This window comes from Megascapheus bottae, chromosome 18, assembly GCF_031878675.1.
Source record: "Megascapheus bottae isolate mThoBot1 chromosome 18, mThoBot2.hap1, whole genome shotgun sequence".
NCBI classification, from domain to species: domain Eukaryota; kingdom Metazoa; phylum Chordata; class Mammalia; order Rodentia; family Geomyidae; genus Megascapheus; species Megascapheus bottae.
In genome coordinates, this window is record NC_143526.1 from 30,135,873 (window position 1) to 30,151,325 (window position 15,453).

Consider the following 15,453-nt stretch of genomic DNA (forward strand, 5'->3'; position numbering starts at 1 on the left):
GAACTCAGGGCCTTGGCATTGTCCCTGAGACAATTTGTGCTCAAGGTTAGCACTCATATCACTTGAGCCATACCGCCACTTACGGCTTTTCTTTTTCTAAGTAGTTTAAGTAGTTTATTGAAGGTAAGAGTCTCATAGACTTTCCTGTCTGGTCTGGCTTTAAACAGTGGTCTCAGTCTCTTGAGTAGCTAAAATTACAGACATAAGCCACTTGGCGACTAGAAATTCCCCCCCCCTTTTTTTTCTTTCTTTGTATGGGCCTGGGTGCTGTCCCTGAGTTCCACCTTACCTTACCCCTTGAGCCACAGTGCTACTTTCTGTTTTCTGGTGATTAATTAGCACTTAGAGTCGCATGAACTTTTCAGTGCCCTGGCTGGCTTTGAACCTCAATCCTCAGTTCTCAGCCTCCTTAGTAGCTAGGATTACAGGTGTGAGCCACTGCTCCTGGCTAGAAATTCCCTTTTAACATGGCATCTTGGTAACAAAGGGAAACAGAAATAGGTTCACAATCTACACCAGCAAAGGCAATAAAGCAAGATCCTTATCTTGAAAAATAACTAATTCTTTTTTTTTTTTTTTTTTTTTGGCCAGTTCTGGGCTTAAACTCAGGGCCTGAGCACTGTCCTTGGATTTTTCTCAAGGCTAGAGCTCTACCACTTGAGCCTCAGCACCACTTCTGGCTTTTTCTAAGTATGTGGCACCAAGGAATCAAACCTGGGTCTTCGTGCATGCTAGGCAAGCACTCTACCACTAGGCCAAACTCCCAGCCGAAAATAACTAATTCTCTAAGACATTGGCAGAGGATCTCAAGTGGTGGAATGTCTGTTTAACAAGCATGAGGCTGAGTTCGAATCGTAGTTTGAAAATGAAAAGAAAAAAAGAAATCCAATTTTGTTCCTTAACAGCATAACAATTACTTTCATAGTATTTACTCTTATCAGAGCAATCTAACTGTGCTGTAAAGTATATGTGAGGGAAGTAGTTTTTTTTGTTTTGTTTTTTGCAAATGCTACATGATTTCACTTAAAAACTTCAGTATCCGTGACATTTGATATCTGCTGTGGGTTCTGGAAGCAAGTTTTTATGGATATGAAGGAATTGCTGTATATATTTAGTTAGAAGGTATAAAACAGGCTTTCAAGCTGGGCGCAGTAGCTCACACCTGTAATTCTACCTACTCAGGAGGCTGAGATCTGAGAATCAAGGTTCAAAGCCATCCAGGTACAAAAAGACCTGAGACTCCAATTCACCTCTAGGAAACAGGAAGTGGAGCTTGGCTCAAGGGTGGGGTGGTAGCCTTGAGCTGAAGCGCTCAGGGACAGTGCCCAGGCCAAGTTCAAGCCCCATGACCCACCCTCACCCCCCAAAATAAAGGCTTTTATGTCTATCCGTAAATGTGTCCAATTTTATACTGCTATAATTTTTATACTGTTTAACCTATCTTTGATTTTCAGTATTCATTGTTTAAATTTCTTTATCCTATCTCTAACTTTTTCTGTGGTTCAGGCTCTGAATTGCATTATGGAAATGGTAGAGAAAACAAGGCGTTCCATGGCAGTTCTGAGGCGCTGTCAGGAATCTGATCGTGAAGAACTCAACTACTGGAAGAGACGATTTAATGAAAACACAGAGATGAGAAAAACAGGAACTGAGCTGGTCTCTAGGCAGCACAGCCCTGGAAGTGCAGATTCTCTCAGCAATGGTAAGTGCCAATATGATGGGATCCTAGAATGAACAGCAGCCTGTGGACCTGTGGACTCCACTTAATGAGGCAAATCTAGAGTATGGCTTTGTTTGTTTGGGGTTTTTTTTTGGGGGGGTAGTACTCAGGTGAACCTCAGGTCTCATGCTTGCTAGGAAAGAACTGTTGTTTCTGTTCTGTTTTATTTTTTATTTATTTATTGCCAGTCCTGGGGCTTGAACTCGGGGCCGAAACACTGTCCTTGGGTTTTCTCAAGGCTAGAGCTCTATCACCTGAGGCACTGCACCACTTCTGGCTTTTTCCATGTATGTGGCACTGAGGAATGGAACCCGGGCCTTTGTGCATGCTAGGCATGCGCTCTACCACTAGGCCATACTTCCAGCCCCTGTTTTGTTTTATTTTTAAGACAGTCTTGCTTTATAACTCAGTATGACCATGAGCATGCTGGGATTGCAATCATGTATCACCACCCCCAAACACAAGCCTTGATTTTTATTTATTTATTGTTTATATTGAGGGGCAGTCCTAGGGTTTGAACTCAGGTCCTAGACGCTGTCCCTAAGCTTCTTTTTGCTCAAGGCTAGCACTGTACCACTTCAGCCACAGTACCATTTCTGGCTTTTTCTGTTTATGTTTCTGAGGAGTCAGACCCAGGGCTTCATGCATGCTATGCAAGCACTCTACCACTAACCCACATTCCCAGCCCAAGAATATTCTTTTTCTTTCTTTCTTTTTTTTTCCTGGTTGTGGGGCTTGAACTCTGGGCCTGGGCATTGTTCCTGAGCTCTTCAGTTCAAGGCTACTGCCCTACCCCTTGAGCCATATCACCACCTCCCGTATTTTGGGAGTTAAGAGTCTGGTGGACTTTAGTGCCGAGGCTAGCTTTGAACCTCAAGCCTCAGATCTCAGCCTCCTCAGTAGCTAGGACTACAAACGTGAGCCACCGTGCCCAGCTAAGAGTATTCTTAAATATTCATTGTCTATGTGAATGTTTGTGTTTTAACAACTATTTTTTTTTTCTACATGTGGGGAGGGAGACCAATACATATACCCACACAGGCTGAGTGACAAATACAGTGTTTGGCTCTTAAGTTCAGCCAGGCTGAATGTACTACCCTATTGGGAGAAAAGAAAAAAACAAAACAAAACAAAAAAAACGCTGTTGATTCTCCTCTGCTCTCACACCACACTCAATATAGACTTCTTTAAGCTTCAGATGTGTAGAGATTTCTTCCTACCAGCAAGCAATCCTACAGTCATAGACACAACTGAGCATGGGTGTCCTGTCCTGCACTTAAGTTCTAGCACTTTCTATACTTGCATGTAAGGCCACATTCTACATTCCTTTTTTTTTTTTTTTTAACAAAACACCCTCAGGAATTTTTATTTATTTATTTTGCCAATCCTGGGCTTGAGCTCAGGGCCTGAGCACTGTCCTTAGACTTTCTCAAGGCTAGAGCTCTACCACTTGAGCCTCAGCACTACTTCTGGCTTTTTTCTATGTATGAAGTACTGAGGAATCAAACCCAGGTTCTTGGAGCATGCTAGGCAAGCACTCTACCACCAGGCCAAACTCCTGGCCCCATTTTATTTTATTATTTTGTTGTTGTTGTTCGTAAGGCTTGAACTCAGGGCCTAGGCACTGTCCCTGAGATTGTTTTTGCTCAAAGCTATTGCTCTACTGCATTGAGCCAGTGCCACTTCTGGATTTTGAGCGCTTAATTAGAAATAAGATACTCACGTAGACTTTTCTGCCCTGGCTATATTTGAACTGCAATCCTCAGATCTCAGCCTTCTGAGTAGCTAGGATTACAGGTGTGAGTCACTGGTGGCTGGCCCACATTACATTTTAGATGCCAGACATAAGCCCCAGGTTGTTTTACCTACTGGCTTTCAGTCAGGATTCCTACAACAGCCTATTTAGTTTCAATGGATTTGGTTGAGTGGCTCACAGGGAAACAAATTTACTGTTACACAAGGATGTTACAGAGCATATACTGGAACTGATCCATAGGCAAGTTCAGGGAAAGGGAGTATGGAGCTTCTCTGGCACTCTCCAGGAACTCCACATAGTCAGCTGGCTAGAAGCTCTTCAAATGCTATCTTTGGGGCTTTCATGGACATTTATGGCCTATCTAATGCCAAGAAACAGAGTGGAGAAATTCAAAGTCCGTCTGCTTCACTAGTCTCTATCTTTCTGCATCATTTCTTTCTCTGGGATTTGAGGCCAGGACCTCTTTGGAATGAAAAGGGTCTTATAAACTTAAATTCAGACAGAGCTAGATTAAGAGAATTTCTGTCTTAGCCAGATCCAAGACTGAAAGTGAGACAGAGGAAAGATCAGAGTTTGTATGGCCTGCCTTGGGAAGGAGTCCAAAGCAGGAACCATAAAACCATAATATGGGTCTGGTAGTGTAGCTCACTGGTGGAGCACTTGCCTAACACGAAGGGCATACTAAATCACAGGTAGGTACTCCTTTGTGCCATCACTTTTTTTTTTTTTCATAATAGCTTTGAAATTGTTCACATTATTATGATTCCTATTTTTCTCTGTTCTCTATTTAGGAAAATACCACTGTTAATCATCACCTACAAAAAGTTTAGTTAGACCAAATTTGATTTTCTCATCTTGCTTCTTCCCAGCCTGAAACAGCAGAGACTAACGTAGTCTTTCTTTCAAGGATATATGCAGGAAGCCAGAGATATTCCCCAAAAATGTTCTGTCATTTTTACCCAGTACTGAAAATGTGTCCCATCCGAAGGCACAGCTGAAAAGATGGCCATCTGTGATCACACTTTCTCCACCCACCCACTTGAAGTTCCCAAATGTTCATCAGGGAGGATGCATCTCTTCTTGTTACAGACCTAGCATGTTCCATAGAGGATGCTTGTTAGTTGCAAAAAAAAAAAAAAAAAGAAAGAAACTTTCAAGGCCAAGCCAGAAATGATGCCTGTGTCCAGTACTAAGTAGCTAAGTGACCCCACTTTTCCATCCCACCCAACCTTGCTCTCAGGCTAGCCATAGACTAACACTATTTTATGTGGGATGTTGAGTATAGCAAAATTGTGTGATTCCTTTCATAAAATCTTCAAAAACAGACAAAGCTAATCTCCAGGTCTCTGAGAGTTGTCTTTGTACCCGTACTGGGGCTTGAACTCAAGGCCTTGGTATTGACCCTAAGCTTTTTTACTCAAGACTAATGCTCTACCCCTTGAGCCACAGCTCCACTTCCAGAATTTTGCTGGTTAATTGGAAATAAGAATCTTACAGATTTTGTAGAAATTGTTCAGTTTGGCTTCAACCTGTGGAGCTAGAACACAGGGTCTGAACACTGTCCTTGTGCTAAAGCTTTACCACTTGAACCACATTACCACTTCCAGCTTTTTCTATGTATGTGGTACCAAGGAATCAAACTCAGGTCTTTGTACGTGTAGAGAGGCAAGCTAGCACTCTACCATTAGGCTAAACTCACGGCCCCCAAATCTTTTTTTTTTTTTTTTTTTTTTTTTTTTGCCAGTCCTGGGCTTGGACTCAGGGCCTGAGCACTGTCCTTGGACTTTCTCAAGGCCAGCACTCTACCACTTGAGCCTCAGCATCACTTCTGGCTTTTTTCTATGTATGTGGTACCAAGGAATTGAACCCGGGTTTTCGTGCATGCTAGGCAAGCACTCTATCACTAGGCCAAACTCCCGGCCCCCCCAAATCTTTTTAATATCTAACATGATAGAAGACAGCTAGGATTACTGGTATATGTTACTGGCACTGGCAAAATGTGCCTAGAATAGAAGGAAATTAGTAACTTCAAGAAAACGAAGTTCTCCAGGAAGATAGCTATGAAAATATCATTTTTTAAATTTTATTTTTATTACTACTTTCTTTGCAGGGGGCAGGGGGTGTCATGGGGTTCAAACTCTAGGCCTGGCACTGTCCCTGAGCTCTTCAGCTCAAGGCTACCCACCCTACCCCTGGAGCCACAGCCCCACTTCCCGTTTTCTAGTGATTAATTGGAGATCAGCATCTCAGGTTCTGGCTCTTCAGTGGGAGGCTGGCTTTGAACTGGACCCTCAGATCTCAGCCTTCTGAGTAGATAGGATTACAGGTATGAGCCACCGCAACTGCTGCAATTTTTTTAAAAACAATATTCTGATTTTCATTTACTCTGGAATGCTGTAAATGTTTCTTAGTGATGTCATAGAATTCAAGTGAATCTACTGGTAGAGTGAAAGGAAAGGAAGTATACATGGAGAGATGCACCATGGCAAGTCAATAGATACGTGTACAATTGGAAAAGCAAGATGTAACAGTAGAAAGAATCAGCGATGTGGGCATGCCCTGGGCAAAAATGCCAGACTCGCCAAGGAAGGACTAGATGTACACAATGATAAGTGGTAAAATGTATAACCTAGCAAGCCAGGGCTCTGGTTCAAAATCCATATTGTAACTAAAAAAAAAAAGTGGTATTGTGGCTCAAGGGATAGGGCAGTAGCCTTTGAGCTATAGAGCTCAGGGACAATGCCAGGCCCATCAGCCTTCTGGGGCTTTAACTCGGGGCCTGGCTCTGTCCTGGAGCTTTTTTCACTCAAGGCTAGCACTCCGCCACTTCAGGTTTCTTGTGGTTAATTGGAGATAAGAATCTCATGGTCTTTCATGCTTGGACTGGCTTTAAACCTCAATCCTCAGATCTCAGCCTCCTGAGTAGCTAGAATTATAGGCATAAGCCACTGGCACCCCTCATTAGTCTTCACTCTGCTCAATTGGCATTCTATGTGAGGTATGCCATTCTAACATTGCTTTTTGTTATTTTGGAGATGGTGTCTTGGAAGACTCCTATTTGGGCTGGCTTTAAACTGCCATCCTCCAGATCTTAGCATCCCTGAATAGCTAGGATTACAGGTATGAATCAGCAGTACCCAGCTTGTGTGTGTGTACTCACTTGCATACATACCAGCACTGGGGCTTGAACTCAGGGGCTAAGCACTGTTCCTGAGCTTCTTTTTGTTCAGGGCTCTCGCCCTACCACTTGAGCCATAGTGCTACTTCTGTGTTTTATTAGAGTCTCACAGTCTTTTCTTTCCAGGCTGGCTTTGACCTATGATCCTTAATAGCTAGGATAACGGATGTGAGCCACTGGTACCCAGCTCAAAGTATTTTTTTTTTTTTTTTTGACCAGTCCTGGCTTGAACTCGGGGGCCTAAGCATTGTCCCAAACACTATTGGGCTTTCTCCAGGCTACAGCTCTACCACTGTGTTTGTAGTACTGAGGAATCTGGGTCTTTGTGTATGCTACTCTGTCGCTAGGCCAAACTCCTGGCCCCAAAGCATGTGGGTTTTTTGTTTTGTTTTGTTTTTTGTCATTGTTGTTTGTTTTTGTTTTTGCCAGTCATAGAGCTTAAACTCATGGCCTGAGCACTGTACTTAGGCATTCTCAAGGCTAGCTAGCACTCTACCATTTGAGCAACAGCACCACATCAGGCTTTTTTTTTTTTTTAATGTCTATGGTACCAAAGGTATTGAACCAAGGGCTTCATGTATGCTAGGCAAGCGTTCTACCACTAGGCCACAAGCCTGGCTCCAAGTATATGTTTTTGTCAGTATCGGGGCTTGCGCTCTGGGCCTGGGTGCTGTCCTTGAGTGCCTCAGCTCAAGGCTACCGTCCTACCCCTTGAGCCACAGCCCCACTTCCAGTTTTCTAGTGGAGATAAGAGTCTCATGACTTTAGTCCCCGGGGGCTAACTTTGAAGCAAAGTGATCCTCAGATCTCAGCCGCCTGAGTAGCTAGGATTACAGGCATGAGCCACCTCACCTGTCCCAAGCATATGTTTTTAAAACAAAAATTAGGCCAGAGGACTTGTGTGTGGCCCTGTTGAACTCCAGAACTAAAAAACAATGCTCAATAACATTTTGTCTCCTAACAATAAGACTTCTTATTAAAGACCCTTTCTGACCCTGTGCTTTTTCTCACTCTTGCACAGATTCTCAGCGGGAATTTACCAGTAGGCCAGGAACAGGATATGTACCTGTGGAGTTTTGGAAGAAAACGGGTATGTATCTCTCTTCACCTAGGCTACATACACTCACTAGTTTGATCAAGCTGGAAACACATACTAGGGGAAAGGTTAACAGGCCCTTTAGTTATCATCTAACTTACAGAGTTGTTAATTTCCTGCTTCTCCCCTTTCACTGATCCCACATATCTCCTGACTGACTATCTGTTGTGTCCCTTTACACACTTCTCCTGGGTTATAGTGAGGCCTAAAGTACTTAGTTGTTTCCTTTGTTTTGATAGAAATTAAATTACTCTCCATCCAGTCTCTTATCCTGCATCACACCATGTGTTCATGCTGCCCCTGTATTGGCTTCATTCTGCTCTTCAACTCCTTGGTTCTTCCTTTGATTTACCCTCTATTCTAGTTAGGACTGTTCTTGGGCTAGAGATGTAACTCAGTAATGAAGCAAACATTTGCTTAGTTAGCATATGCTAAGCTCTGGGTTCAGTCCCCAGCACCACAGAAAAATGGAACTGAATCCATTGAGATTCTTCACCTTTTTTTTTTTTGGTGGAGGGGCAGTCTCAGGGCCTAGGCACTGTCCCTGAGATTCTTTTGCTCAAGGCTAGTGTTAGGTCCACCGGGAAGAAATTACTTCTTCCCTTGGCTCTCTCCCCCTGCACCCTGGAAATCCCTGCCCAGCACCTGTAACCCTGGCAACTGGCATGCCTGGGGGCAGTGGGAGGTTCCCCAGTCTGAGGTATTTCCGCATCCTCTAAGATGATATCCACTTCCGCTGTGGCTATACTCTCCCCCTATATAATCTCTCACTTCCCGCCATAAGCTCTCTTGCTGGCCTGACTCCCATCTTGGGTGGCAGGAGTGTGCTCTTTCCTCACACAACCGTCTTCTCCTGAACTGCATGGAGTTTCCTTTCGGCAGACCTTACAGCTAGTATTCTACCACTTGAGAGCCCTAGCACTTCTGGCTTTTTCTGTTTATGTGGTACTGAGGAATAGAACCCAGGCTTCTTGCATACTAGGCAAGCACTCTACCACTGAGCCACATTCCCATCCCTGTTTCTTTTTTTTTTTTTTTTTTTTTTTTCTTTTCTTTTCTTTTTTTCTGCCGATCAAGGGACTTAAACTCTGGGCCTGGGCATTGTCCTTGAGTTCTTCAGGTCAAGGCTACCACCCCTGCCCCTTGAGCCACATCACTGCTTCTAGTTTTCTGGTGGTTAATTGGAGATAAGAGTCAAAGGACTTTAGTGCCCAGGCTTGCTTTGAACTGCAGTCCTCAGATCTCAGCTTCTTGAGTAGCTAGGATTATAGGCTTGGGCCACTGCCTCCAGCTCAGCCCAGATTCAGTACTTTCATGTGTAACTTTTTGTAAGAACAAACGATCCAGATTAAAATACAGTTTGTATATTATAAACTGCATTGTTAGGGCTGGGGACATAGCTCCGTGGTAGAGTGCTTCCATGTGTGAAGCACTGAGTTTGATCTCTTGTATTTCCCTCTCCTGCCTCATAAAAAAGGAGCTTTTTAGTATATTTTTTGGGATAAGGGAGGGGCAGCTTGAAAAATATCTGAGTGTCAGTTACTAGTTACATTAGCTTAGTTTTCCAATTTTTTTTTTATTATTATTTTACCATGTGAAGCAGTTTGGAAAACTACATGCAGTTGGAAGTGGGAAAATGTATGTGAAATAGAATTGTCAGAAAGGAGCCGGTGCGGTGGCTCACTCCTGTAATCCTAGCTACTCAGGAAGCTGAGATCTGAGGATCAGTGTTCAAAGCCAGCTCGGGCACAAAAGGACCTGAGACTCTTATCTCCAATTAACCTCTAGAAGGGCGGTAGCCTTGAGCTAAAGAGCTCAGGGACAGTGCCCTGGCTGAGTTCAAGCCCCATGACCCACAAAAAAAAAAAATTGTGGGAAATGAAGATGTTGAAAGATAAAGAGAAGATTACCATATACATGATCTCTTTATAAATAGTGAATTGACTATACTTAGGAGGTAACTTAGTTGACTGTGATTAAAGGGGACGGAACTCAGGGCCTGAGCACTGTCCTTGGACTTTCTCAAGGCTAGAGCTCTACCACTTGAGCCATAGCACCACTTCTGGCTTTTTGCTATGTATGTGGTACCGAGGAATCAAACCTGGGTCTTCATGCATGCTAGGCAAGCACTCTACCACTAGGCCAAACTCCTAGTCCTAAAGGCCCAACTTTGATGTTGAGCTAGCTTGATAAAAGTCCTTGCTATAAGAAAGATATTAATTCATCCATAAACTGTGAGGGTAAATTCTATTAGGTCTGGAAAAAGCATTCCCCAAGTTTAAAGCCAGCCCCAACAGAAAAGTCTGTGTAAGACTTATCTCCTATTAACCAGCAAAAAGGTGGACCATGGACAAGTAGCTTTCAAGTGGTAGAGAGCCTGAAGTGGAAAAGTCAAGTAAGAGCCTTGAATTCAAGCCCCAGGAACAGCACCAAAAAAAGAAGAAGAAGCAGTCACCATATTAACCTCTAGCAGAGACCGCTAAGGATGAATGTGATGACCATAGTGGATCTATGTAGGTAGCCCAAAGAAAGGAAACCAGTAGTTGTTGGCCTTTGGGTGAGGCTTTCTTAAGGCTATAGCAATAAGATAAGCATTTCTCCACAGCAGGCTAGAACAATTAGAGTTTCTTAGGTTCCTTACCCATCTTTGTGTAGTCCTATGGACTAACTCAAGAGATGGTAGAGATGGTTCACATTTTCATTTGAGTGAGCCAAAGTGCATAGCACATGTCATGTGGTATGCCCTTGATGGCCATAGAAGGGAATAAAACAACAGCCAGGAACTGCCAAATCTGGATATCTAGCTCATCTGTCTTTTTCTTGTTATTGTTGTTCATGGCGCTTCAACTCAGGGCTTGGACACTGTCCCTGTGCCAAGACTAGTTCTCTATCACTTTGAGCCACAACACCATTTCTAGTTTTCTGCTAGCTAATTGGAAATAAGAGTCTCACAGACTTTCCTAACTGATCTGGCTTTGAACGGTGATCCTGAAATCTCAGCTCCTGAATAGCTAAGATTATAGGTATATAGGTATGTGAGCCACCAAGGCACTGCTCTCTAGCTCATCTTTCTTTTTTTTTTTTTGCCAGTCCTGGGCTTGGGCTCAGGGCTTGAGCACTGTCCTTGGGCTTTCTCAAGGCTAGAGCTCTACCACTTGAGCCTCCGTACCACTTCCGGCTTTTTGCTATGTATGTGGGGTACTGAGGAATTGAACCCGGTTCTTCATGCATGCTAGGCAAGCACTCTACCACTAGGCCAAACTCCCGGCCCCTCATCTTTAATGTGAGAAGTCTCCCATATCAAAAATTTCTCTAGCTGGGCCAGGTGTCTCTCGCTTGTAATCTTAGCTATTCAAGAGGCTGAGATCTGAGGATCTCAGTTCAAAGCTGGGGATTCCTGATTTAGGGGGTGAGGACTAGGAAAAGAAGAAGACAAGAAACAAAACAGATGGTGTCAGGAAGACTACAGCCCAAGTCTCAGATCAATCAAAGAAGAAGTAGTAAGCAATAAGGCCAGGAAGTTCACAATACAGTTGACGTAGCTCAAAGTTCATAGGCACGGCATCATTTATCACAGTACAAGTTGTGTTCCGTGACATCTCATTTCTTCTTTTTTTTTTTTTTTTGAGCACTGTCCTTGGACTTTCTCAAGGCTAGAGCTCTACCACTTGAGCCTCAGCACCACTTCTGGCTTTTTTTCTATGTATGTGGTACCGAGGAATCGAACCCAGGTCTTCGTGCATGCTAGGCAAAGCACTCTACCACTAGGCCAAACTCCCCACCCAACATCTCATTTCTTTGTGTGGTTATCTTACTCAGTAATGCAGATTCATGGGCCAGCCTGACTCCACACTTCGGCTCCCAACACAAAGCCAGCCCAGGCACTAAAGAACTTGAGACTCTTATTTCTAATTAATCATTAGAAAACAGATGTGGGACTATGGCTCAAGGGTAGGGTGGTAGCCTTGAGCTGAAGAGCTCAGGTCAGTACCCAAGCCCAGAGTTCAAGCCCTATGAGCCTGCACACCCCAAAATTTTTCTCTAGTCACTTACCCTTTTTTTTGTGTGTGAGCCAAACCCCACTTTCCATTTTCTTGAGATTAATTGGAAATGATTCTCAGGTCCTTTTGTGCCCAGGCTGGCTTTGAACCTTGATCTCAGATCTCAGCCTCCTGAGTAGCTAGGATTACAGGCATGAGCCACCGGCACCTGACTTCTCGTCACTTATTTGTACCTGTATGCTCTAAGGGCTTGCCACTATGCCAGCTCTTTGTGTGTTACTCATTGAATTGCATCACTGTTCTCTTTCAACCTCCACTTTTAGATTCTTCGGTACTGCCCATATCATGCTTCTTCCTGTGCATCCTGTTTCTTCTGTGTTGCCCTTCTTAGAAATGCTGGGAAGGGGAGGGAAAAGATTTCCCGGCCAGTTGATTTTACTGTCACTTTCTTCCAGAAGAAGCTGTGAATAAGGTGAAAATTCAGGCCATGTCAGAAGTACAGAAGGCAGTTGCTGAAGCTGAGCAAAAAGCTTTTGAAGTGATTGCAACAGAGAGAGCCCGAATGGAACAAACCATAGCAGATGTCAAACGACAGGCTGCGGAAGATGCCTTCCTTGTGATCAATGAGCAGGAAGAGTCGACTGAGGTCAGAGTTGCTGGACTATGGTCTGGGCAGGGCAGGAAGGCAGAGCCTATGCTTATGACAAGCTGAATTTTTAGCCCGTTACAGTAGAGATTTTCCACTTGTGTGCCTGATATCCAGCTATGTATGTGCACTTTATTTCTGGTGGTGGTAGTGGTCATGGGACTTAAATTCAGGGTCTGGGTGCTATCCCTGAGCTGTTTTGTTCAAGTCTAGTGCTCTAGCACTGTGAGCCATAGCTCTTGGGGGAGGTGGGTGGGGGATAGTCCTTGGGGCTTGAACTCAGGAGTAGGCACTGTCCCTGAGCCCCGTTTTTCAAGGCTATAGCACTCTGACACTTGAGCCATGGTGCCACTTCTGGCTTTTTCTGTTTGTGTGGTACTGAGGAATTGAACCCAGGGCTTCATGCATGCTAGGCAAGCACTCTACCACTAAGCCACATTCCTAGCCCTCCTGTTCATTCTTTTTGGTTCTCATAATAATCTCAATAAGGCAGGGATTATTGCCTCTCTTAATTTACAGTTGAGAAAACTAGCTGAGGAGATTGAACTGACATAATGCCACATTCTGAAGACAGATTCAGAAGTAAACAAAGCAGGGTACTGGGCTGGAGATATAGTTCAAATGGTAGGGTGCCTGCTGAAGAGGCAAACTGAGTGACAACGGTACTGTGGGGAGCAGGAGCCAAGGCAGCTTGCACCTATACTTCTAGCTACTCAGGAGGCTGAAATCTAGATTATAAATCCATGTTGACAACCAGTAAAAAGCAAGGCTGGAGGGATGATTTAAGTGGTAGATTGCCAGCCAAGCAAATTTGAGTCCTCGAAATTCAAAGCTCAGTCCCAGCAAAAAGAAAAGAAAACCATGGTCCTATGACATCTAGTCTCTTTACAGATAGGACAATTTTATTGGCTGAAGAGACGCATTAGGTAGACCTACCCAGTGCCCATGTTGGGCAAAGGACCTGGTGATACAAGTACACAATGAGACAAAAGGAAGGAACTAAACAGGAGCACACTTTTGACAGCCGGGCACCAGTGGCTCATACCTATAATCCTAGCTTTTCTGAGGCTAAGGTTCAAAGCCAATCTAGGCAGATAATTTCCAGAGACTCTTACCTTAGTTAACCAGCAAAAAGGGTTGGAAAGTGGAGGTGTACAGTATCAACCCTGAGAAAAAGCCAAGATAGAATATAAAGCCCTGATTTCAAACTTCAGTAACACTGAGGGGTGGCGGGGAGGACGTATCAGTAACATTTCAACAATCCTGAGAGTACTTTTGAGTGTTTTGAAGTTTTTCCTTAACTTTCACTGCAGTCATTTTTCAGGCTTAAAATTTTTTGGAAAACAAGCCTGCTTCTGTAAATATGGTAATTCACCTCTGTGAATTTGTGCGGGGGCACAAAGCCCTTGTCATAAAATTAAAGTACATTTTTGTGGGTTTTTTGCTTTGTTTTGTTTTAGAACATTAAGGTTCAAACTCAAGGCCTCGTGTCACTGAGCTCTACCACTGAGTTATGCTCTCATCTGGGAGCGTGGTCTACTGGTAACGTGCTTGCCTAGCATGCACAAAGCCATGGGTTCGAATTCCCAGAACCACATACACAGAAAAAGCTGGAAGTGGTGCTGTGACTCAAATGGCAGAGTGTTAGTCTTCAGCAAAATGTGTTCAAGGACAGTGCCCAGGCCCTGAGTTCAAGCCCCAGGACTGGCAAAAAATAAAAATAAACGATCCAAGTTTTATTTTCTCCTGGTTGAAGGACCCATTTCGATATAGTGATGCCAAGCACGGCCATGTAAAGGCACATTTCCTTACTGCTGAGAAAACACAGCTTCTTTTTTTTTTTCTTTGCCAGCCCTGGGCTTGAGCTCAGGGCCTAAGCACTGTCTTTGGACTTTCTATGTATGTGATACTGAGAGAAATCGAACCCAGGTCTTCGTGCATACAAGGCAAGCACTCTACCACTAGGCCAAACCCTTGGCCCCATTTTCTGCATTTTCTATCACTGACATTCTAGTCCACTTAGCACACATACTGGAAGCCACCCTCCCTTAAGTAGTCAACTTGTTGTTGGCCTGGTAGTTTGGGGCTTTGGGGAGTTGTTTGTATGTTTGCTTGTGGTACTGGACTTTGGACTCAGGGCCTCACACTTATTAATAAGCAAGCACTCCATCACTTGAACCATACCTTCATTTCACACGTGTCATTTATAGGAAGATGAATTCTTGGTGTGTGTGAATTCCATTCTTCCTGATAGCTTCATCAGAATAGTGCATAAGACTTGTGTCTTAGCAGTGGGTCCTGGAGCCTTTGTGTGCAGGGTACATGCATATCACTAGTGGCCCAGAAAAGACCTGGGCCTGTGCTGGCTGGGCTGCACTGTGGCCACCTTTATCCTAAGGTGCTCTTCTCTCCTGGACAGCTGGGAAAGGCATCAAGTTGTCTGTCCAGCGACCATAGTGCTACTTTTGTGTCCGTTGCTTTAACTCTCCTAAAGCCTTGCTTGGCTTGTGTCCTGTAGTAAAATTGCTATATTCTCTGCTGATAGTTTTGCTGAGCCCTGGTAGTACCTACTCCCTCTGAAAAAGCTCAAGGGGTGAGAAACTGCTGGACTTTGAGTCGTACTGAGGATAGACCTCCTCCCATAGTCCCAGCCCATCTGTGTTGACATGTCAGCAAAGGAGAATGGGCATAGAAGACCAAGGTGCGAGTACACAGTCACCTCTCTCCTCCCCATCCATCCCGGTTCTTTTCAGAAGAGGTCCACTTTGCTTATACTCATTTAGAAGCTTGTTAAAAGAGTAATGGTACGGGGCCGGGAGCATGGCCTAGTGGTAGAGCGCATGCCTAGCATACACGAAGACCTGGGTTCAGTTCCTCAGTACCACATACACAGAAAGAGCCGAAAGCAGTGCTCAAGTGGTAGAACGCTAGCCTTGAGGAATGCCCAAGGACAGTGCTCCAGCCCTGAGTTCAAGCCCCAGTATTGGCACACATACATACAAATGTTAGTCAAAACAAACAACGGGCTTGTTCCCCCGTCGGAAGGGATGAGGATA

General features: G+C 44.2%; 1 protein-coding gene across 4 annotated transcripts in view; it reads left to right on the forward strand.

Moving 5' to 3' along the window:
• The window catches only part of Cbfa2t2 (CBFA2/RUNX1 partner transcriptional co-repressor 2), a 93,135-nt gene that overhangs the window by 74,435 nt on the left and 3,247 nt on the right, over positions 1-15,453 (forward strand). For 3 of the 4 annotated variants that reach the window (XM_090352183.1, XM_090352181.1, XM_090352184.1), the window contains exons 8-10: positions 1,507-1,702; positions 7,676-7,744; positions 12,207-12,397. In XM_090352183.1, coding sequence (XP_090208309.1) covers positions 1,507-1,702; positions 7,676-7,744; positions 12,207-12,397 — 456 coding nt within the window. The remainder of the gene's footprint in view (positions 1-1,506; positions 1,703-7,675; positions 7,745-12,206; positions 12,398-15,453) is intronic. The other variant, XM_090352182.1, reaches the window with a different exon arrangement.